The sequence below is a fragment of the Pseudorca crassidens genome, chromosome 20 (assembly GCF_039906515.1).
Source record: "Pseudorca crassidens isolate mPseCra1 chromosome 20, mPseCra1.hap1, whole genome shotgun sequence".
NCBI classification, from domain to species: domain Eukaryota; kingdom Metazoa; phylum Chordata; class Mammalia; order Artiodactyla; family Delphinidae; genus Pseudorca; species Pseudorca crassidens.
This window is the reverse complement of record NC_090315.1, coordinates 4,861,296-4,883,538: the sequence shown is the minus strand read 5'-3', so window position 1 is coordinate 4,883,538 and position 22,243 is coordinate 4,861,296. Positions and strand designations below refer to the sequence as shown.

Here is a 22,243-nt window from a genome sequence, read left to right as displayed (position 1 = left end):
CCTCTAGACAAGCAGAAATTCATGGCTTCTCGGCAAATATGACAGCAGAGTAAGGAGGCTTAGCCTGGATGGACATTGGAGGTTCCAAGAACCTCCTGGAATCCCATTTCAAATGTAGTAACTGCGTATTCACAGGCGTGTTCTTGGCGCAGAGGGTTTAGAGCCTTCATCCAACTCTCAAAAGTGTCTGGAACCCAAAACACGAAGATTAGAAACCAGTGATCGGGGTCTCTCACTCTCAACACTGCTGCTGTCTTGAGCTGCTAATCCTGTGTCACAGGACGAGGAGTGGCCTCTCAGGCCTCCACCCACGAGATGCCAGTAGCATCCCCTTAGTGGTGACAGAAATACCTGTGATCATTGCCAAATGTACCCCTAGAGGTCAAAGCCAGCCCCCAGTGGGAACCACTGGGCTAGAGTGACAGGATGACAGGGAAGGAAGACCTCCAGGACAGTAACTACAGCTGACACTGGTCACAGGTTCTGTGCATCTGGCATCAACCTTCACAGCAGTGCCACCAAGATCACCCCCCTGCCTTTGCAGGTAGTCGGAGGGCAGGCACGTCTGCCTGAGGCCGCACAGCTGGTACGTGGACAGAGCCCGCCTTGCTGCCAGGTTTCTGCCTCAACCACCAGGTAGATGGAGCCCCAACCACGATAGGGAAGTGAGAGGAGTGTGTGTTGGGTCCAGTGAGCTGGCGGGCCCTGGGATGTTTGGGTGGAGCTGGGGCTTGGGAACCCCAGGGGGAGGGTCGAAGGGTCAAGGTCAAGCTGAGAACCCCGTCATACACTTGGGGGCCAGAGCAAGGAAACGGGGAATCTGGCTGGGGGAGGAGGAGGAGGGAGTTGAAAGAAACAGGAAATAATTACAGGCCAGAGTCTCAGGAAGCCCCGCACTCTGCAGTGCCTTCCCCAAAGCTTTCGAAGTTCCCCTCCTTGGGTTACTGGGACAGCAGGGAGCCAGGCAGGACATCCCAATCCTGGATCCCATTTCTCCCCTTGGGGGAGCTCTCTGATGCTTTTACCCTGTGCATGGGCTGACCAGATGCCTGCAGGAGCTCCAGGGCCCTGTTGATGGTGTTGGTCATCCTGGGGTTGCTGATCCAGGAGGGCAGCTGACGATCAGTCACCCCCACCTCCAACATGATATTGGGCACCAGAATCAGGCCGACATGAGGACTCTGAGTGCCTCAAATTAGTTACATAGAGAACCCACACACCCTGAGGACGGCTGCACTGGACGCTGTCCTGGCTTGTGACACAGCATCACCCTCCCCACGGCCCTGTGAAGTCTAGGTGTCGTTATCACTGTATTTTAGGTGAGAAGGCCACAGTGCAGAGGGCTTAGGAAGTTTGTCTGGGGCCACAAGGCTGGCAAGCTTCAGGGCCAGGACTTGAACCCATTCTCAGAGCTCAACCAGGCTCTGAGGTCCTTGGGATGGGAAAGAGGCAGACACCAGAGGGGAGGCTGAGGCCGTGCCCACTGGAGACTCAGGGCTTGTTTCAGCAGTGGCTTCCGTGGGATGGGGGAGTGGGTGGAGACGAGGGCCAGAGCAGTGCCTGGAGGGTTCATGGAGCAACGGGTGAAGGGCACCGAGTGGTTTTGTGATTTTGACCGGGAAGCACCTGACCCTGTCAGTAGACTGGGAGGAAGGAGCTGCAGAGGGAGGGGAAGAGGGTAAGTGTGCGGTTGATGGGCTGGGACTGGGAGGGGGTAGCAGGGAGAGGAGGAGGAGAGCAGGGATGCAGGTTGTGAGGAGGGATGGGGAAGTCAGTTTCCTTTGTCCCGGGAGGCTGTTTCGGGACAGTGAGCTTGACATTGGGGGTTTCAGGATCTGGGCGGGCGAAGATGACCCAGGAGCCTAGGAAGAGGTGTTCAGAGCCAGAGTTTGGGGCCTGAGAGTGTTGGCCCAGCCAGCTGGAAGTGAAGTGGGTCTGGCCCTGCCCTGGGTTCAGGCATCCATAGGGCAGTGGTGGCCAGAAGGGAAGCCAGGAGTGTAAGAATGTCCCAGGAGTGGTCAAGGGATGGTGGCAGGGATCCTGGCCCCAGAGGGAAAGAAGGGGGAACTGGGAGGGGCTGCTGGCCCACAGGGCGAGAACACACTGCCAGCACTGGCGCTCTGGTGAGGTCGGGAGGCTGGCTGTGGCTGCACAGGTGTCAGGCCTTGTGCTTGGATGCTACCTGGATGACCTCACCAAGTGCTCAGACAGCCGCCAGCCCCATTCATCGGTGACTCAGAGCTGCCTGGTCTGCGTGGCATCACAGCGCTCCTTCTTTCCTGCAGCAGCGCCACCTCTGTGCAGGCCAGAGGCCTGCAGGTCGGGGGAGTCACGTGAACGACTCACCCCTCCTGTAGCTTCCAGCCTGTCTGTCTGAGTCCACACCCCATGCCCTCATTTGCCCCTCTGCCTCTCAGGTTGTGGTCTGAGAGGGGCCCGGGGCCAAGGTTTCGGGTGGGGCCGTCCTGGGAGATGGCACGTCTGGGGTGTGCCCTGGGTGGGGGTGAGGGCAGCATAGAGGGGTGAGGGGATGGGTGGAGCCAGTTCTCCCCTGAGCTTACCCAGCCCCCGCATTCCACCCCGCCTGAGAATGGGATTTTGCGCCGTCTCTGTTGGCAGCTGGGGAGACTGAGGTGACGCAGGCCAGGAGGTTTGTCCAGGGCCACCCAGTAAGTTGTCGCATGATTAGTAGTAGCCGCCTTTGAACCCTGGGTTGAATGGAGACCTCATGAGATCACTTCAGGCAGAGTCTGGGGGTCCAGGCTGCCCCAGGAGACTGACAGCTTCAGGCAGAAAGTCAAATCCACCGCCACCCTGATGCCCAGGACTCATGCCCATCTAGGTCAGGCTAGAAGCCCCAGGCTCTGAGCTCTGTCAAGGGTCACTCCTCAGCCTGGCTCGGGGTGGGGGGGAGGGGGGAGGGGGGGAAGGAGGTGGTCGGAGAGGTGACATTTTGAGGGGCATCTGGAATCAGGATGAATCTCAGCATTGTGGTCCCTGAGCTTGGCTGAGGGCAGGCCCAGAGCCCGAGTGGGGCGGGAGCGAAGAAGAATTTATCCTGGAGCTCTGAGCGTCCTGGAGGAGCTCGCAGTCAGGAACGGGCTGGCAGGAGAGACTGAAGTGACGTGTGTTTGATCAGAGGAGAAAAGGCTGCTCCTGGCTGTGGACAGGGCGCTCCAAAGACCTAGGGGACCAGCGCAGAGCACCCTGTTGGGAGGGGCTCATGTGATGGGGTTGGGGATGTACTGGGAGGGATGTGGAGTCAAAGGGGACAGGGGAGTGAGGGAGTGGTGGCAAGCCGGGAAGGGTGGGGAGCAGGGGAGGGAGTGATGGGGTCAGCGCTGGGTGGTATATAAAAGACTCCTTGGAACTTGAGATGGGATGGAAGGGGTGGGGCAGGAAGTCCAGGAGCCAGCTGGGGAGGTGGTCCAGGAGGGGAAGAGGATCCTGAAGGTGGAGGTGGAGGGAGGACTTGGGTGACAGGTAGGTGTGGGGACTGAGAGGCAGGAGGACCCTGGAACTGTCCTGGTGGGCAAGTGTTGGGACTCAAAGAGCCAAGGGAGACCCTGCTGAGAAGAGACTGCTGCCTGCTGGAGGGGGGAAGGTGGGAAGGGGGTGGGAGCGGGGGGCTCAGCTTGCTCCTACCCTGACTGTCCTCCCTCCATACCAGCCCTGATGGAGCCCAGTCCTCCCTCACCCCTCCCATGATTAGAACCAGTAGTGTTGGCTGCAGGGCACAGACAGGGAGGATCTCCCGACGCCCCCGTGCGCACCTCACTGACCAGACATTAAGAAGAAATATCAGCAATAACATAGCTTTATTTGTAGCTTAAAGATGGGGCAGGGTTTGGGGTGGTGGGGCCCGGAAGATGAGAGAATTGGGGGTGATGACACTGATACTGATCCCTCGGAGAAGCCGCCCTCGGGCCGTTAGATTTTGGCAGCGAAAGTCCCGTCCTTGATCTCGGTCCAGCGCTGCACCTGGGGTGGGGGGGGGTAGGATGGAGGAAGGTGGGGAGCGGGCGCTTGCTCAGCTCAGCCGGCCCATCCACCCTCGCCCGGCCCGTCTGTGCGCTGCCCCTCTGTCCGCTCACCCAGCTCATGGGGCACAGCGCGTGGAACACGCGGAAGTAATACTCGTAGTGCTGTGTGCTTTTCCCTCGGCGCCTCATCCTCTTAACGCAGGGATGGTAGTCTGCCGAGTGGGGCGGGGGGGGGGGGGGGGGAGGAGCGGGCAGGTGGGCGGGGTCGCAAGCACGCCCCGCCCCCTCCACGCCAAGGCCGCGCCCTCCAGAAAGGTCCAGCTGCAGACCCGCCTCCTCCCCGCAAGGCCTTCTCTATTCTGTCACCCCACCCTTCCGCGACTTGATCGCACGCCTCCAGAATAGGCCCCGACCTTCCACTGATCGGTCCCGCCCTATCATACAAGGCCCCTCCCCTCCCAGGTAGGTCCCGCCCCTTCAGACCGTGGTCCACTCCACCTCCCACCCCAACGGTCTCCGCCCCCGCGGCGAGTCCAGGACCCTCTCCTCGTCCTCAGGTGGGGCGCGCCCCTTCCTGCCTCCCACCTTCTCTCACCCGCTCCCCCTAACTTGGCCCGCGAGGTTTTACCCAGCAAGTTCTGGTAACAGTTACGGGTCTGGTTCTGCTTGGGGAAGCGCGGGTCGAAGGGTGCCGTTGGCCATCTCCCCTTTCAGGGCTTTGGGCAATCAATACCCAACATCCACGAAGGCGGCGTCTCCTGCGGGGAGGGATGGGGTTCTGTGGGGCCTAGGGGGCGCCCCTCGCTCCGACCCGCACTCAGCTCCTGACCCCCACCACGAAACCCAGCCCCCGTTCCCACCCGTCCTGCCCTCACCAGGCTGATGTCAGCGGGTCACTGGCTCAGTTGTGCTTGTGGCTCCGTCCGGGGACACCCTCGCTTCTGAGTCTCGAGGGTCCCAGCCCAGGAAAAACACGACCCTCCCGGTCGCATTGGCTGGGACCCCCGGAGCCCCAGGCAATGGACGCCGTTGCGCCGTTGCGTTGGGACGCGGGGCGGGGTCGGTGTGGACCCGCCTCCCCCGCCGCGACTCCCACCTCCGGCCCGACACCCCCACTTGGGGCCGGCGCTCACACACAGGCACCCGGGCGCTGCTCTTGCTGAGTCTCAGGCTCACGCTTTTAATCTCTGCGAAACTGGGCCACCACGCGGGCTCTCCCTCGACCCGCCCCCCGCCCCCCCCAATATATAAAGATATAGATAGCTCTGGTCTCTACCGGAGAAGGAGCATCCCCGCCCGGCCTTTTCAGGACCCTGATTCTTACAGTAGAGGTGCACAACACCTAGGGGCCTGTGAGGAAGAGGAAAGAGACAGGGTGGGGTCCGGGCTCCTGGACGCCAGCGCCAGGTATAAGGCTGATCTGCAGGGTTCAGGGGCTACCTGGCCCCGCTGGGCTCCTCTGGACACTTCGGCGACTGAGGTTGAGTCCCCCGCATCCCGCTATTGAGGCCGCTGGGAACCGTGCATGCTGCAGAGAGAAAGCCAGAGAGGGCTTTGCGGGATCGGCAGGGAGAGAGTAGTAACTGCTCAATAAATACATGCTGATGGGGGGCAGGGGGCGTGGTCCTGCTCCAGGGCCCGCCAAGCCTGAGCTGGAATCCACGTTTCCACCAGTGTCCCTCCTAGGTGTCCCTCCCTCCTGCCTCCTTAATATCAAGTCTGACTGTGGATCCTTTGCCCCAACATCCAAACGCACTAATATCTCTTTCCTCTTAAGAAGCCCTCTTTTGTCCCACATCCTATACCAGCTTCCTCTTCAGGTCCCTCCTCCCCTTCCAGCAGATCACTTGGAAAGAGCTGGTCTACTCCTTCTCTCCGATTCCCCTCTTTACATACATATGTATGTATACAAGTAGTGGGAAAATACACATCCCATGAAATTTACCATTGTAACAATGTTAAAGTGTACAATTCAGTGGCATAAATTACATTCATAATGTTGTGCAAGCACCACCACTACCTAGCTCCCAGGACATATTCATCACCCCAAAAGGAAAACCCAAATCCATTAAGCAGTCACTTCCCGTTCCTCCCATCCCTTGCAGCTTCTGGCAGCCACCAATCTGCTTCGTGTCTCTTCGGATTTGCCTCTTCTGGACATTTCTTGCAAACGAAAATCGTACACTGTGTGGCCTTTTGTGTCTAGCTCCTTTCGCTCAGCCACATGTTTTCAAGAGTTGCAGCACGGTGATCCACTTCCTGTGCTCCCTTAAGCCTGCCCCACTCAGGTCTTCGTCCCCACCAGGTCACCTCCTTGCTGTTACATCCAGAGGTCCTCTCTCGTCCTGTCTTCCTTCACCTGCTCGTGGCATCTGACACGGCTGCCCTCACGATGCTCCTCATTTTCTTCACCTGGTGTTCAGGATGCTGTTCAGTGTTCACTCTCTGACTATGGTTCCCCTTTCCCTAAACACCTTGGCCTCTGTCTCCACCTGCAGTCACTCGCTGGTGACCTCCAGTCTCATAGCTTGCAGCAACCATCCATTTGCTGATGATTCCCCAAATCATTCCAGACTCATGTGTCCAGCTGCGTACCCCGCATCCTCACCTGACATCTCAGAATCAAGATGTCCAAAATGGAATTCCTGATCTTGTCCCTGACATCTACTCCACTCACAGCCTCCTTGACTGCTGCATCTTCCCAGTGGCTCAGATCCCAAACCTCAATGCCATGTCAACATGCCCAATCCACGAGCTGATCCGTTGGCTCAACCATCAAAGTATCTCTGGAACCCCACCACTTCTCAATACCTCCATTCCTTCCCCTCTTGTCCAAGCCACCATCATCTTGTTCCTGCGTCATTGCAACTGCCTCCCCACTCTTCTCCCGGCATCCACCCTTCCTCCTCTACCTTCTCCACACTTCAGCCAGAGAGAGTCCTTTCTAACATACAACAACTCCAGCCGTTCTGCTCAAAACCTCCAGTTTGCTCAGCATCAAACCCAAAGTACTTAAGATGGCCCCACATGATGGTGCCACCCTCGTGACTCCTGTGACCACAATTCCTACTCTGGGCTGTCCTGGAGCTCCCTCTTGGTCCAGCACATCGTACACATTCCTGCCTCAGGGACTTTGCAGTGGTTGTTCCTTCTGAAGGGAACGAATTTCCCCAGATGTCCACATGGCTTCCTCACTCCCCTCCTTCAGATCTTTACACAAATGACACTAGCTCACTGAGGCCCTCCCAGACCACCCAATCCAAAACTGGAAGCTGCCTACCCCCACTCGTAGCCCTCCCTACCCTGCTGTTTGCCCGGAGCCCTATCAGCTAATAATGTACAATATAATTACTGTGGATTTTATTGTCAGAGTTCCCAGCTTCAGCACTACTGATATTTTGTGGAGGATCATACTTTGCTGTGGGGCACCATCGCATACATTGTGGGATGTTGAGCATCGTCCCTGGACTCTACCCAAAAGATGCCAGGAGCACCCCCTCCCCAAATTGCTCAATGCCATGTCCATAGTGCATAGAATGATGCCTGGCACGTAGTTGACACTCACTATACACTGAGAGCACAAAGGAAAGTGGAAAAAGAAGGAATGATCCTCTCTACCTCGTGGATAACAGAGTTGACAATACACGTTAGCTGTCACCCCAAATACCTGGGCGAAGGAGCAAAGATGCCCACTTCCTCTATCTTCTCCACCTTGGAGGCCATGTCCTTCATACTCTCAATTTCCAAGAGAGTGGGCAAGAGAATCTCCAAAGACGACCCCACTGTGGCCATGGGGCACTGGTCCGGCACCCTCTTGGGCTCTTGAGATACTCTCCTGGGCTGTTGGGAGACCCTGGCCTCCATCTTTGAGACAGGGGTCAGAGAGGTAGGAGACTCCGTTACGTCCTCCCACCTTGCTGAGGGCAGAGAGATGGGAGTCAGGGAGGCAGCATTCACCTTGGGGCTGTTGGTGGCACGCTTGGGGAAGGGGGACGCTTTGGAAGGCCCCTTTGGGTCCCGGGGCACCTCCTCCCCCTCCGCCCATGGATGCATGTTCCCCGTCGCCCAGGCCCCCAACTGTGGCTGCTCCCTGACCACCACCGGCATCTCCTCCAGCCAGGACACCTTGGTGGTGCTGAGGGGTACCGTGTCCGTAGTTGGCATGGCAGACCCCTGCTGGGTTGAGAGCCAGCAGGGCAGATTGAACAGAGCTGATCTCAAGGAGGGATCCTTGGAACTGGCAGTGATCATCAGCTTGGTACGGGTGAGCCCTTCCACTGAGAAGGGCCCGGTCTGCCCCTGTGAGGCTTCCTCGATGGCCAGCTCCTGGGTCTTGATCCACTTCTGCTGCTGCCCCACCTCCTTGGATTTGAAGCCCAGCATGTCCAGAGAGATCTCCTCCTTCATCCTGCGGACTTTGTCCTCCAACTTGCCCTTGCCCTTCAAGCCATCCGCGGTGACATCCTGGGCTCTGCTGACCAGGACTTCCTCCGACTCCTTCTCGGTGGTGGTGAAAGGCAGCTCCAGGGATGTTTTCTGAGTCCTCACCTCTACTATGTTTGTTTCCTGGGTGCCCATCAACACCACGGCTCTGGCTTCCCTTCAGGCTTGCTTTTCTCAAGCACATCTCCTCCGTGACTTCCCACAGGCAACACGCCAGTGGTGGCAGGGTCCAATGTCATTTGGTATTGGGTAGGTAAGGTCAGAGCCTTATGGGACAGGGTAGGTAGGAACACAGATTTCCTGTTTGGAGCAGGGGGGGACACAGCCTTCAGGGGAACAGCAAGTGTATACGCGGCCTTCTGAGATGGGGCAGGCATGGCTGGGGCCTTGTGGGGCGTAGCCAATACATGTGTGGCCTTCTGAGATGGGGCAGGTGTGGCTGGGGCCTCCTGGGGAGCAGCAGGAAAAGCTGGTGCTTTCCGGGATGGAGCAGGTACAGCCAAGAACTTCTGGGATTGGTCAAGGATGAATGGAGCCTTACAAGAGGCAGCAGGGATGGCTGGGGGCTTCTGGGAGGGCGGCGGCCACAGTCTCTGCACGGAGTCCAGAGGCCTGGCCTGTTCGTTGCACCTGCGGAAGTCAGGAGGGTAGGCGGCTGGGCAGAGGGAGGACGTGGACAAGGTGCTGGCCTCCGGGTCCATCAGGTCGTCCATGTCCTGTTGCCACGGGTACATATGCAAGTGATCACAGGAGCCCAGCAAGGGCATTTCAGGGCTGTCCTCTGAGATACAGAGTGAAGGGGTCTCAAGTAAACCTGCCAGGCATGTGGCCCCCTCAGAATCAGAGCAACCCTGTAGGTAGATGGAGGGGAGGGGAAGGATGGTCAAGGCCAGTGGAGATGCCCAGACCCAGGCCCCCAGCCCCTCCCCCCTCAGACCCAGGTTCCAGGCCCGCAGCCCCTCCCCACTCAGACCCAGGTATCCAGCCCCTGTTCTCTCCCCCTCAGACCCAGGGGTCCAGGCCCCCAGCCCCTCCCCACTCAGACCCAGGGGTCCAGGCCCCCAGCCCCTCCCCCCTCAGACCCAGGTATTCAGCCCCTGGTCCCTCCTCCCTCAGACTCTGGAGTGCAGGCCTCCTCCTCCTTCAGAGCCAGGGGTCCTGGCCCCAGCTCCATTCCTGGGGCTCCTGTACTTCTGGCTTTTGGTCTTGGCACCCTCTCGAATCTAGAACCATAGCTGCCCCCAGGGGTCTGTGGGGTCAGGGCCCACCTGGAGGTGCCACGTGGCCCGGGTCCATGGGGGGCGTGTGAAGGGTCCTGGGGGCCTAGGAGGTGGCGGGCTGCCGGAGCAGGTTGATGAGGCGCATCCAGCAGTCAAACAGGAAGCTGACCTCATTGTCAGGGGCGTCCAGCTCCAGGTAATAGCGGCGGCCCATGACCAGACGCAGCTTCAGGTGCCAGGCAGACAGGTCGTGGACGTAGAGGTGGGCCAGGTCCAGCGGGATCATCCTAGCAGAGGCAGGAGATGGAAGTGGAAGAGCAGGAGATGGGGGCGAGGTGGCAGGGGATGGGGGGATGGCGGCACCTGGTGAGGACGAGGCTGGAGCGCTCCCTGCCCGCGGGGGGGCTGGGCCATCAGCAGGATGTCTGGCAACACCAGGCCTGGCAGGGAGGCAGCCACGCCCATGGTCACTCGGTTGGTTCTGTGGTGCACATACACTGGGGCCCCTCGACTGGTCACCTGGGGATCCAGGGAGAGGGGCTGGGACCACTCCTTTCTCTTATGCTCCTCTGGCACCTCCACACAGAGCTCCACCCCCGAGCCCCCCAGCTGCCTTGTGCCCTCCTGGGCCCAAATCCCCCAGCCCAGGGGGTCTCCCTTCCCTCCTGCCCCTCTCTGCCCCCAGGGCACAGGGAGCCAGGGACCTGGACAAAGTTACTCTCGAACATGGGCAGCGGGCGGAGGGGCAAGTACTCGCCCTTCTGGAGGGTCTTCTGCAGCTCGCCCAGGGTGGGGACCCACTTCAGGGGGCCCTGGAGTGGCTCCCAACGCCTGATGTTCCAGAGCCGGTTCATAATGGCTGCAGAAAGTGTCGGTCACCCGGGACACGGAGGCAGGGTGCCAGCCCCCCAGCCCACTGGCCCCAGACCCTCGGGCTTCAGCGGTTCCAGAGGGTGGAGCTTCCCCAGGGCTTGGACATGGCCCTGCAGGGGTGCTCAGCCCTGGCCTGGGGGAGGAGCCTTCGTGGAGGAGCTTTGTGACCTCATTGGACACAGCTGCAGCTCTTCCTGGGAAGTCTCCAGGGGCCTTCAGCTCCCTTCCCCTCCAGGAACCTGTCCTGGAGTCTTGAGGGCTGGGGTGGGTGAATCAGAAGCCCCTGCTCCAGACCCAAACTAAGGACGACCCGGGGCCCTGGGAGGGGCCGTCTGGGATGTGGTAAGTGAATAATTAAACAAAAGGGTTTCTGACTCTTAAGAGGGGAGGCCTGAATTACAGTCCCAACTTGCCACTGACCCATCTCTACACCCTGGGTAAGGTCTATACCCCCAGGAGCCTCAGTTTCCCTGTATCTAACTTGTTTGTGTCCGTGGCAACGGTTGCTGTACATTGGTTATAAAGAAAGGGACATGAGGTTTGGAATAAGCCAGACCTTTGGCAAAATCATATTCTGCCTTTCCCTAGCTGTGTGGCCTTAAACGACAGGCATCCCTGAGGAGCCTCAGCTTCCCCCATCTGTAAAATTGGGGGGTACTGGAGGATGCACGGGATCCTGTAAGTAAAACCCCACACTTAAGGCATGGCGCAGAGCAGGCGCACAGTGAATGGCCATTCCTGTCGCCTTCTGAGGGCTTTCGGGGCGGGGGGTGCTGATGTTCTGTCATTCTAAATATAGTGGTTATTATTTTTTCATGTGTCATGCAAAATACATGGTCATTGTAAAAATTCTGGAAAATACAGAGAAGCACAAATAACGAAAGTCACCCACAATCCCACCCCCACCTTGTACCCTGAGGTGGCCATAGTCAACACTTTGGTGTATTTCCTTCTAGGATTTTTAAATAATCCATGGATTATACGTATCTATACAAAATGGGGATCACACAGTGGTTTGTAGCCTTGTGGCCCGCTTCTTCTATGCCTAAAGCAGGCTCTGTAGCATCCCTCTTCATGGCTGGTGTATTCCATCACATGGATGCACTGTCATGTATATGACCATCGCCTACTGTTGGACATCTAGGTTGTCTCCAATTTGCTGTTGTAAACACTGCCGTAATGAACAACCTTGAGCCTGCAGCCTTGTCCTGTACTAGTACTGTTGGTCACAGGGTAACCTTCTGTAACTATCCATTAAATATTTATTTACTGACTGTGAGACTAAGAACTCACAGTCTCTGGGGGACTGATGGTTCCTCTACTTCCCTGTCCACGGAGGGCCCCCCAAGGACCCCAGCATCCAGCCCCTGGCCCCCAGAGAAATCACCTCTAAGTGGATGTGTATGACAAATTTAATTCCCTCTTCTCTATCTCACAAAGGTTCTCACATTTTTGAACAAAAACCCAGGCCTCCTTTTCCCCTCCCTCCCCACCCCAACACAGAAAGTAATTGTTTAATAAATAATAGATGCTCCTGCCCAAGCCGAGAGGGGTGGGGGTCAGGGAGACACTGTGGCCAGACTTCTTAGAGATCCAAGAATCCGGGACCCCAGTTCCCTCCTCCTCAGGGACCCCCGAGTCCACCTGCCTCCCACCCACCCCCTTAAATAAATAAGTATAAATAAGGCACAGATGCCCCCATGCCCAGGTCTCCTGGAGGGATCCTCTCTAACTAGAGGGAGACAATGGTGAGGGCGGAGTCCTCTGGCTGCCACGCCCCCAGTCCCGAAATAAATAAATAAATAAGGTCTGGCTTTGAAGGGCGCTGGTGGCTCTCGGTGGCGCGTGGCGGGTCACAGCCGAGTCTTCAGCAGTAGCAAGCCCCGCACAGCCCAGTCGAGCGTCAGGTGCAGCCCCCCAAGGATGGCATGGGCCGCCCGGACGCCTCCCCAGGGTGAGGCCGGGGGAGCCAGGGCGGGTGCCGGTGGGTCTGGGGAGGCCTGGGGCAGGGCCAGGCGGGACATCTGTCAGGAGAGGACAGAGGGTTAACGTCAGGCCAGGGGTGCAGTTAGGGTCCGGGGAAGCGGGAATTTGGAGCCCGTACTGAATCAGGGTTGGGGAGGTCCAGCTTGCATATTTCCACTGTGTCTCTGGCCTGTGAGGTGGGGTGTCTGGGTTGGGAGTTCTTCAGGACGTTGGGTTCAGAAAATTCAGGCTGGGGCCAAAAGGTGGGGGTCTTAAGTCTGGGGTTCTAGGGCCAAGTTCAGAGGGCTGGAGGTGAGGTCTGTAGCAGCAGGGCCAGGATCCTGGGGCCGAGGTCTTAGATGTGGGGTCTCATTGTAGGATCAAGCTCAGGGACTCATGTGTGAGAGGTGGGGTCTCAAGTCTGGGGTCTCAGAGCTGAGAGTTGGAATTTGAGTTCCAGGGTCTTTGGGGTCACCAGGACCAGGAACCGGGGTCTGAAGTCTTACAATCTCAGGGTCTTGAGTCTGGGGTTTTAAAAGTCAGGGTCTTGGGGTCTTTAGGGCTCACAGCCTAGATCTGAGCTCTTGGGGACCCAGGGCTCAGGGTCTGGGGTCTTCTAGTCTGAGATCTCAGGGTCCAAGTCCTTGAGATCTGAGGTCTGCAGAGCCAGGGTCTGCAGTCTGGCTTTAAGTCACAGTGCATCATCTGAGGGTCTGGGGTCTTGATGTGTCAGGATCTCGGGGCCAGGATATGGGTGGGTCTCAGGCTCTGGAGGCTCAGAATATCCTGGGCTTGGGGTCTGGATTCCTCCTGTTTTGGGACCGGGGTCTCCAGGTCTTGGGGTGAGGGTTTGGATTCTCAAACCTCAGGGCTTCAGGATGGGAGTCTTGGAGTCACAAGACCATGGGGTTTCCGAGTCTCAGGGTGAGAGTTTAGAGTTTCCAGGCAGGATTTTGGAGTCTGGGGTCTCAGGGACACAGGGTGAGGGTCTCGGAGTAGGCCTGGGGTCTGGGGTCCTGGGGTCTCAGAGCCAGGTGATCGTACCAGGAGCTGCAGCCGGCGCAGCAGCCGGTCCAACCGGGCCTGCAGGGCGCCTAGATCGGGCTCCAGGGTCCGCAGGGAAGGGCCTCCTGCCCGGCGCAGCCACTGCACATGCCTCAGGTAGGAGAACAGGTCTGCCCGCAGCCGTGTCAGCACTCCCGGGAGCTGGGGGACGGGCGGAGTGGGGGGTGGCGTCAAGGAGCACCTGGCACCTGCCCACTCCAGCCCCTAACCCCCTGCACCCCCTTCACCGCCCAACTCCCACCTTTGACCCATCCCCTGCCCTTACCTGCAGGGCTCCCAGCGCCCCCGCACTCATGGCCAAGGTGGGGAGGGAATCCAGGTTGTGGTCTCCGTCAGCTGGGAATTTGTCTCTCTTGGGGGGAAAGAAGCCGTGAGAGGGACCCTGCCCAGCTCCGGGGGTCGCTTCATCCCCCACCACGAGCCCCGGACTCCTTTCTCCCCCGTCTCTGCCACCGTGGTAGCCCAGACGCCCTCCCCGTTCTCGGTCTTGGCCCCAGCCCATCCCCTCCAGGCTCTCCTACCAGCTGTGCGGCCAGCTGCCGAGTGTCCGCCAGGAGAGAGCGGGTCAGGAGGACGGCGCTGTCCAGCTCAGCCCGAGGGTCTGGGGAGGCCCGTGGGGGGCCAGGAGGTGGCCCCGGGGCAGCAGCTCTACCTGGCCACAGGCTCAGCGCGACCAGGACCAGGCAGCAAACACCTGAGGGAGGGAGAGGACAGAAAGGAGGCTCAGGTCCGACCGGGGGGTCTGAGGGAGGAGGGGCTGAGGTGGGGGTCCTGAGTCCCAGGGCGGAGCGCCCAGGGCACGTCGCAGGGCCTGGGCGGGTTTCCCTCTCCCTCTCTGGCTCTGGTCGCCCCGCCCGTCGGAGCAGACGCGCCCCGGGGCGGGTAGACGGGCCGGGCGTCTCCCGTCCGCCCCCGGACGCCGGAATCTGGGCCCCGGGGCGGGGCAGGAGGGGGGAGACACAGGCCAGAACCTGCCCCCTCCCGAGGCTCAGGAGCCCGAACCGGACTGAGAGCAGGGGAAGGAGACCTGGACAGAGGTCCGGGTGCCTTGACCCCTCCCCGAGAGACCCCCGCGTAGGCGCCACCAGAGTGGACCGCGGAAGGCCGGGCCGCAGCGCCGGGGATACCCCACAGCACACCTGGGCGGAGAGAGGCAGAGACGCGGGCGCGCCGGGCTCACGGCGGGGAGAGAGGGACCCGGCGGTGCTCAGCGCGGGGGCTCCGGCCCGCTCCCTCCGCGGCCGCCCATCCCCCAGCGGCCCCGCCCACCCCGCCCGCCAGCCAATCAGCGACCCCCGGGCCGCCTCGCTCCCGCAGCACACCCCCAGCCCGCCCCCTGGGCCCTCCCAGGCCGCGGTCTGTCCGCCTGTCCGTCCGCATCCGTCTGGCTCTCCTGTTTCTGTCTGCACCCCTGTGTCTCCCTCTGTCTTTCCTCCCCGTAGCTGGGGTCGGTGTTCTGGGCTTGCTCTCACCTCCTTGGCCTCTCTGCCTCAGTTTCCCTCCCGGAGCCTCTCTGTTGAGGTCCCTGGGAGTCTGCGTCTCTCGGTCCCCGCTGACTCCCTGGGGGTCCCGGGCCCTTTGGGATCACCCCCTGGCCTTCGTCTGTCTCTGTGAGTCTCCATTTCTCTCTGCCTCGCGCTGCCCTGCCGGTGTCTCCGCGTCTCTGATCCGTCCTTTCATGTCTCGCTCTGCCCGTCCCTTCTCTAGGCCTCCTGCTTTCTCTGAATCTCCTTCCCGCTCGCTCCGTCTCCGCCTCCCCATTGCTCCCTCGCTCTCCTCCGTCTCTCGGTCCGATTCCGCTGTCTGTCTGCTCCCCACCCTTCCCGCCGACGGTCCCTCCCTCCTTCCTCCCTGTCCCCCCTCCAGGAGCTTGAACCAACTTACTGTTCATGTCCCCACAGGGCAGGGGTTCCCCAGGGCAGGGGGCAGGGGGCTGGGGGCCTTTAACCCTTCCCTGTCCGCTGCCGTGGGAGCCCTGGGGGTCAGCTGGGCCTCGGCCTGGGGAGGGGAGGCATGTGCGTGTGAGCAGCGAGGGCCGCGGCAGTGAGGGAGTGTGTGCGCCTGGGGGGTTATATAGGGGGCCGGGGCGGGCGGGCGGGGGGCAGGCGGCAGGGGAGGGCGGCCTGACACATCCTGACTCACCCTCCCTGCCTGCCTTTTCCATTCCGACGGAGCCGGCTGCCTCGCAGGGCTCACGCCGCCGCGCTCGGAGGAGGGCACGGAAGGAAAAGTTGGAAAAGTTGAAAAGGGAAAGGGGGGGTGGTCGGAGAGGGGCTGGTGAGGTCATTGGCGTCCCCTCCCTCCACCTCCTCGGCCGGCCGCCGCCGCCGCCGCCGCCGGGGCAGACACGCGCAGCTCAAGAGCTGGGGCCTGGCTGCAGGGTGGGGGTCCGGCTGGACCAGGACAGGCAGAGAGATGGAGAGGCAGGGGGTGATGCGGATGGGGTAGAGGTGGCAACGGGACCACAAGACGCAGGCCTGGGGGGTTGGAGGTGAGACAGAGAGAGACTCCCAGGGACAGAGAGAGATGGAGAGGCCGAGACCCAGGCAAGGAGGTAGAGACACACAGAGAAATGGGGACATGGGACAGAGGTGGAGAGTCTGAGGTGCAGAGATGGAGACAGCCAAGGAGACACGCTGCAGAGGCAGAGAAACAGGAGAGCAAAGTGAGGTTTGAGGGGCACGATGAAAACAGCAGGAGACGTCTGGAGAGACCCAGAGAGACCCCCAAAAGGAAAAGGGACAGAGACAGGCATGCCAGAAAGAGGGGAGGCAGGCGGCAGAAAAGAGATACACAAGGCAGGGTGACAGAGATGGAGAAGTCCCAAGGGGCAGAGATCCTCTGAGAGATGCCGATGCTGAGATGACGAGGACACAGCAGTGGGGACTGAGAGAGGGGGGGCCTTTCTCCAAGAGACACGTTGGAACATGTTGAGAGAGGACCAGAGGCAGAGAGACAGGGACCAAGAGAAAGAGGCATCGAGGCACCCAGTAGAGGTGAGACCTCGGACACATGGCTTCACCTCACTGTGCCTTGGTTTCTCCATCTGTGAAATAGGGATACCCCGGGCACGACCCCCTCCCAAAAGCCTGTGTGAGGATACAGTGAGTTCACGCCTGTAAAGCACACAACCAGCTCTCAGTAAATGCGAACTATTGCTGTTCTCACCGTTGATTTTTATTAACATATCCAGGGAGACGGAGGAAAAGAGGGAGCCCCTGGGAGAGATGGAGATGGTGAGACACGGAGAGAGCAGCTGGGATGGGTGGGGGGAGCTGGAGACCAGGACATGGCAGGGAGGACACCACGCGGAGAGGTGGAGAGGTGGAGATGCGGAGAGGGGTGGGAGCAGGGGTGGGAGACACAGACTCAGGGGGACGGTGGTGCCAACACAGACGCACACAGGGAGTACCAGGCACATGGAGCAGAGGTGGCCCCGGGGATTCACGGCAGAAGAGTGAGGGACCATGACAGGAACCCAAGTCCCCAGGAGCACCCCAACCCCCAGGATAAGGGTGGCAGAGAAGGGTGGAGGGTAGTGAGAAGACAGAAGGTGACAAGGACTTCCAAAGGTCTCCCCGCAGACACCCCTCCCCCTCCCCGCCCCTGAGACTGCTGAGCTGGCAGGGGGGCTCTGAGGATGAATGCTGGCTGAAGTCCTCCCCCTCCCATCCCCCACCACTTGGGGGGGCAACTGCTCAGGTCCCCAGGGAGGTGAGGTCACAGCCCCCCCATGGTGGGACATGACCTCATCGCCTCAGGTAAGAGCTCCCTCTGCCTCTCTGTCATGGCCACCCCTGCCAGGGCCCCCCAGGGGCCCTCCCCAGCCCCTACTCATGCTGGGACCCAGGCCTCTGACCACTGGGTCTCCGCCCCTCAGGGGGCCTGTTTCCGGCTGAGTCAGCGTGGGGGGGCCCAAGGCTGCGTCAGTGAGGGGAGAACTGACGTAGCCCCCCCCCAAGACCGGTGGGGCCAGCCAAGGTGACTCAGGCCACCAGTCTGGGAGATGGACTGGCCTGAGGGGATGGGGGACTGAGCCTGGGGCCAGCCTGAGAGCCACAGTAGGGATCTGGTGATGGCAGCCCCTTCCACCTCCGGGGGAACTGGGGCTGCCGGCCCCAACCCCATTGCTTTAACCTAGGAGTCCAAGAGCCCAGCGCCTCCTCCCTCAGACTCAGGAGTCCAGACCCCCAGCCGCCTACTTCCTCAGATCCAGGGGTCCAGCTCTCAGCCCCCTCCTCCCTCAGAGCCAAGTGGCAGGTGTCCAGGTCCGAAACCCTTGTTTCAAGAAAGGTAGAGAAAACTTGTGGCCATTCTGCAATTTGGGGAGTGCTCTGTTGGGGAAGGTCAGGGGTCTAGGCATGGGTCATCAGTCCCCGACTAGTGACAGTCCCCTCGGCCTGCTTTGGCCCTCTCACCCCGGGGATGCGGGGTCATCTTTCCTCACTGTGGCAGCAGGAGGCCGGTGGGTGTAGGACAGGAGGGTGGGGGTTACTCAGGACTCCTGGGTCTTCCCCAGGGTTGGGGACACTCAGACTACTTCTGTGGAAAGGAGAGCAAGAAGGAGAGACAAAGACAGAGACACGAGTAAAGAGATGGAGAGGCAGGGTAGGAGACTCACAAACAATGACAGGAGATGACTGTGACAAACAGAAAGAGACAGGAGCACAGAGGCCAGAGTGAGAGACAGAGATGCAAAAAAAAAAAAAATTGTGACCCATACAGACGCAGAGACAAGCTCAGGGGTTCAGAGACAAAGACTGAGGGTGACACGGAGCTGAGACTCTGAGGGGTGACAGCCGTGGGGGGAGATGCCACTGGGATATGACGGGGGACCCCAGGGGGTCCTTGCTCATGTGCTGGCCCCTGGGTGAGGTGGAGCTGGCTGGTGTGAGGTCAGCAGGTCCGAGTCTGTGTGTGTCCGTCTGTCTGTCCCTGGGGGGTCCTGTCTGGCCCCTGGGGGGTGACGGGGCAGGCGGGCCGCAGAGGCGGCCCAAACCTGTCATTAGTGGTGAGGGCCGTGACGGCGGCCCCCCCAGCCCCAAGCCGCGGTCCAGGGCCCTGCGGCCCCGCCCCCCCACCCCCTCCTTGATCCCTGAGGAATCCCGGGAATTGGGAAGTGGGTCCAGATGATGTTGACACAGGAAACGGTCAGCAGCTGCCCGGCCTCAGCCCCACAACCCCTCTGACCCCCACCCCCGGCCCCCTGCCGAGCCCCTCGGACCTGTGTCATCTCTGACGAAGGCAACCCTGGGCCCACTCAGCACCCACCAGGATGTTTACGGGAGATGGGTAGGACGGGAGGCAGCCTCAAAGGGCTTCTTGAGAAATGGGGTCTGGACTCCTGGACAGCTGCCCTCAGACCTAGTCCCCTTCCCCCTCCTCCCTCAGACCCCGGGGTCCAGATGCCCAGCCCCTCCTCCCTCAGACCTGGGAGTCCTGACCCCAAATGCTCTCTTCCCTCTGATCCAAGTGTCCAGACCCCCAGCCCCTCTTCCCTCAGACTCAGGATCTGGGCACAAAGACACACCGCCCCAGGAGAGCTGAGTCCCCTCCTCACTGGCTGGAAAGCTGAGTGGAGGTTCAGGGGAGAGTGAGGGATCATGTTCCCACCCCAGCCCCCAAGTTGACCTCCTCCCCCACCACTGGGGTGGACCAAACCAGAAGCTTGGGGATCCCAGTCGGACCCATTTCCCTGTTTGCAGAGGGGGAAACAGACCGAGCTAGAAGGGGCTCCCTTCCCATTAGTCCCCTCTCCACCACCTGGGGCCTCAGACCTCTCGGATCCTGGCCCTCCCCATCAGGAGGCCTGGATGCCTTTGGGACCAGGGGACTCTGGAGCAAGAGCTCTGGCCTATGGCCTGACCCCCATTTTCTCATCGCCCTCTTAGGTCTCCTGGTTGCTAGGGGGCCTCCCTAACAATGGGGCTCAGTGAGGTCTTCTGGGCCTCAGGCCCCCTGCCCCTGGTTGCTAGGGTGAAGACTCCCTGGCAACCAGGTCTCAGGAACCTTTGGGTCACCTGGAGCTGCCTTTCAGGAATGTTCACTAAGCAGAGGGATTCCCTGGCAAGAAGGTCTCGGGGTGCCCACTCCTTGGGTCCCCTGGTTGGCTGGGAGGAGACTTCTTAGACTCCCACCTGCTTTCTACGCAGGTTGCTAAGGAGGCTTTTCTAATGCCAGGGCCCCATCCCACCCACAAGGCCCCTTCCACCTGGTTGCTAAGGAAGCAACTCCCTAGCAACCAGGTGTGACCAGGCCAGTGTGACCCCCCCTTCTTTCTTCCCAATTGCTAAGGGGGCTCCCTAGAAATAGAACTTAGAATTTTGGGGGCCAGCCGGGCAGGCGGGTGGGGCGAGCCGGTTGCTGGGGTGATGGCCTTCAAGGTCTCTCCCCACAGAGGCCCCAGGACTCTGGGGAGGCGACATGGTGGGGTCTGGGATCCCTGCTTTGGGCCTCTTCCTGCTAATGCAGGGCTCAGTAGGTGAGGGGGCTGATGAGAGGGTCAGAGAGCTGAGCAGAGGCCCTCCTCACCCTCCATACAGCCTCCCAACACCGCTCTTTTCTTTCACAGATGGGAATGGAATCCAGGGATTCTTCTATCCATGGAGTGAGCAGTGGAGGAAACCCTGGGTCCCCTGGGGATAAGGAGCCCAGACTAGACTCTTGGGTCTAAAGGGAGGAGGGGCTGGGGTCTGGACCCCTGGTCTGAGGGAGGAGGGCCTGGGGGCCTGGCTCCTGGGTCTGAGGGAGGAGGGGCTGGGGACCTGGACCCCTGGGTCTGAGGGAGGAGGGGCTGGGGACCCGGACCCCTGGGTCTGAGTGAGGAGGGGCTGGGGACCCAGACCCCGGGGTCTGAGGGAGGAGGGGCTGGGGGCCTGGACCCCTGGGTCTGAGGAAGGAGGGGCTGGGGGCCCGGACCCCTGGGTCTGAGGGAGGAGGGGTCTGGGGGCTGGACCCCTGGGTCTGAGGGAGGAGGGCCTGGGCACCCGGATCGCTGGGTCTGAGGAAGGAGGAGCTGGGGGCCTGGACCCCTGGGTCTGAGGGGGGAGGGGCTGGGGGCCCGGACCCCTGGGTCTGAGTGGGGAGGGGCTGGGGGCCTGGAGTCCAGGGTCCAGCACGAAGTAAGCACTAGGCCGGCAGCCCCAGAGCCTGGTTTGGGGTCAGGCTCTGTGAGGAAGCTGCTTCTCGCGTTGGTCCCCAGGCTGTGAGGGAGATGTCTGGGAACGGGAGAGCTGTGGGGGCCAGGTGGCAATTGAGAACCCGAATCTCTGTCTGCGTCTACGATGCTGCTACCGCAACGGGGTCTGCTACCACCAGCGGCCGGATGGTGTGTGCCGGGGAGCCGGGGCCCCTGGGGGGGGCTGGTGGCAGGGACCCCTCGGTCTCATGGCTCCCTGCTTTGTGCAGAAAACATGCAGAGGAAGCACATGTGGGCACTCGGCTGGATGTGCGGAGGCCTCCTCTTCCTGATCTCCAGCATCTGCCTGTTCTGGTGAGTGGGGTCGGGGCTCGGGGGGGCTCCCCTGCCCTGGCGGGCGGGGCCAGGTGGACGGCACAGCTGAGGGTGTCCCCTCCCTGCCAGGTGGGCCAAGCGACGGGATATGCTGCGGCTGCCGTGGTTCATGAAGGGCAAGTGCAACCTGTCCCAGACCGTCTCTCTGTTACCCAAGGACCGGACACCGAGCGAAAAGAAGATGGCATCCATTGGCAGCATGCCCACAGAGGGGGCCCTGGACATCTCAGGGGGCACTGATGAGGAGGGCACGGAAGGGGGCGAATAAACGGAAGCAGGGGAGGAGGAAGATTAGGGGCACCCCTGGAGGGATCCCTCAATACAGATATAGCAGAGATGCATGGTCTCTTTTCTGAGAAACATGAAGCAGGGGACGGATAAGACCCGGAGGCAGAGAGAGAGAGAGAGAGAGAGTGTGTGTGTGTGTGTGTGTTTTGGGGGGTGCCTGGGCTGTGATCATGGAGGGTGTGAGCTGACGGGCATCTGGGGTCCAGGGGTAAGTGGGGAGGATCCGAGCTGAGAGGGACTTGGGCTGATCGGGGGAGGCCTGAGCTGATGGGGGTCCTGAGTTGAGTGTAGGTCCTGGGCTGTGATTATGGGGGGTCTGGACTGAGGGGCTTGGGGTGAGTTGTGGGTGGCCTGGGCTGGGGCTGCAGCTGGGCTGGGGGGACATGGACCACCGTGCCCCTCAGCTGTCCTTCTGCCGCTGCCTGACAGCCTCTGCTGCCTGCCCTTGGGATCCTGCCGCCCTTGGGCCAGCAGGCATTTGCCTTGCTTCCCACGAACGCCGGACGGCTATAGCTCTCAGACTCCCTAGTGGTGGCACGGAAATTTTCCTGGAACTTCATTACAGTTGAAGACTCATCGTGCTCAGTCCTCTTTCCTCCGCCCCTCCTTTCTCAGGTAACAGAGCTACTCCAACCTACCCTCCATAAGTATGTTCCCAACAAATATCTTGCAAGTCTTCATCCCTCTGTCTGCATCTCTGGGGACCTCAAACTAACAGAGGAACCTGGGCTGAGGGAGGTCTGGACTCAGGGGGTGGGTCTGGGCTTGAGATCCTTGCCCCCCACTCCTGTCCCCCTCCATGAGGCGACAGCGTGAAGCTAGGCTCCTAGGTCCCCAAGGGCTTGGGCAGCCCCTCCCTCACCCCTGCCCCAGTGCCGTCCCTCTCCAGACAG

The 22,243-nt window shown here is 60.7% G+C and overlaps 4 protein-coding genes across 6 annotated transcripts; 1 reads left to right on the top strand and 3 right to left on the bottom strand.

Annotated features, from left to right (window-relative positions):
- Positions 1-3,799: 3,799 nt before the first annotated feature.
- COX6B2 (cytochrome c oxidase subunit 6B2) lies at positions 3,800-4,723 on the bottom strand. Its single transcript, XM_067719326.1, is given in 3 exon segments — positions 3,800-3,981; positions 4,095-4,195; positions 4,612-4,723. Coding segments are annotated over 3 exon segments (264 nt in total). The 3' UTR covers positions 3,800-3,930.
- On the bottom strand, positions 4,265-11,772 carry GARIN5B (golgi associated RAB2 interactor family member 5B). Its single transcript, XM_067719064.1, is given in 6 exon segments — positions 4,265-4,741; positions 4,859-5,333; positions 5,424-5,511; positions 7,651-8,569; positions 8,572-9,277; positions 9,695-11,772. Coding segments are annotated over 4 exon segments (1,779 nt in total). The 5' UTR covers positions 9,821-11,772; the 3' UTR covers positions 4,265-4,741; positions 4,859-5,333; positions 5,424-5,483.
- A 141-nt stretch (positions 11,773-11,913) lies between these two features.
- Positions 11,914-15,607, bottom strand: IL11 (interleukin 11). Its single transcript, XM_067719189.1, has 5 exons — positions 15,434-15,607; positions 14,071-14,243; positions 13,815-13,901; positions 13,529-13,690; positions 11,914-12,543 (listed from the first exon to the last, which is right to left on the bottom strand). Exons 1-5 carry the CDS (start codon positions 15,438-15,440, stop codon positions 12,373-12,375), a joined length of 600 nt encoding a protein of 199 aa, XP_067575290.1. The 5' UTR covers positions 15,441-15,607; the 3' UTR covers positions 11,914-12,372.
- A 52-nt stretch (positions 15,608-15,659) lies between these two features.
- Positions 15,660-22,054, top strand: TMEM190 (transmembrane protein 190). Of its 3 annotated transcripts, XM_067719302.1 has the most exons (5): positions 15,660-18,841; positions 20,121-20,156; positions 20,751-20,876; positions 20,957-21,041; positions 21,132-21,679. In XM_067719302.1, exons 1-5 carry the CDS (start codon positions 18,838-18,840, stop codon positions 21,328-21,330), a joined length of 450 nt encoding a protein of 149 aa, XP_067575403.1. In that variant the 5' UTR covers positions 15,660-18,837; the 3' UTR covers positions 21,331-21,679. The 3 variants fall into 3 exon arrangements, with proteins under 3 accessions (XP_067575403.1, XP_067575405.1, XP_067575402.1); XM_067719304.1 differs by lacking the exon at positions 20,121-20,156; XM_067719301.1 differs by lacking the exon at positions 15,660-18,841 and having other exon boundaries at positions 18,848-20,156; positions 21,132-22,054.
- Positions 22,055-22,243: the final 189 nt, after the last annotated feature.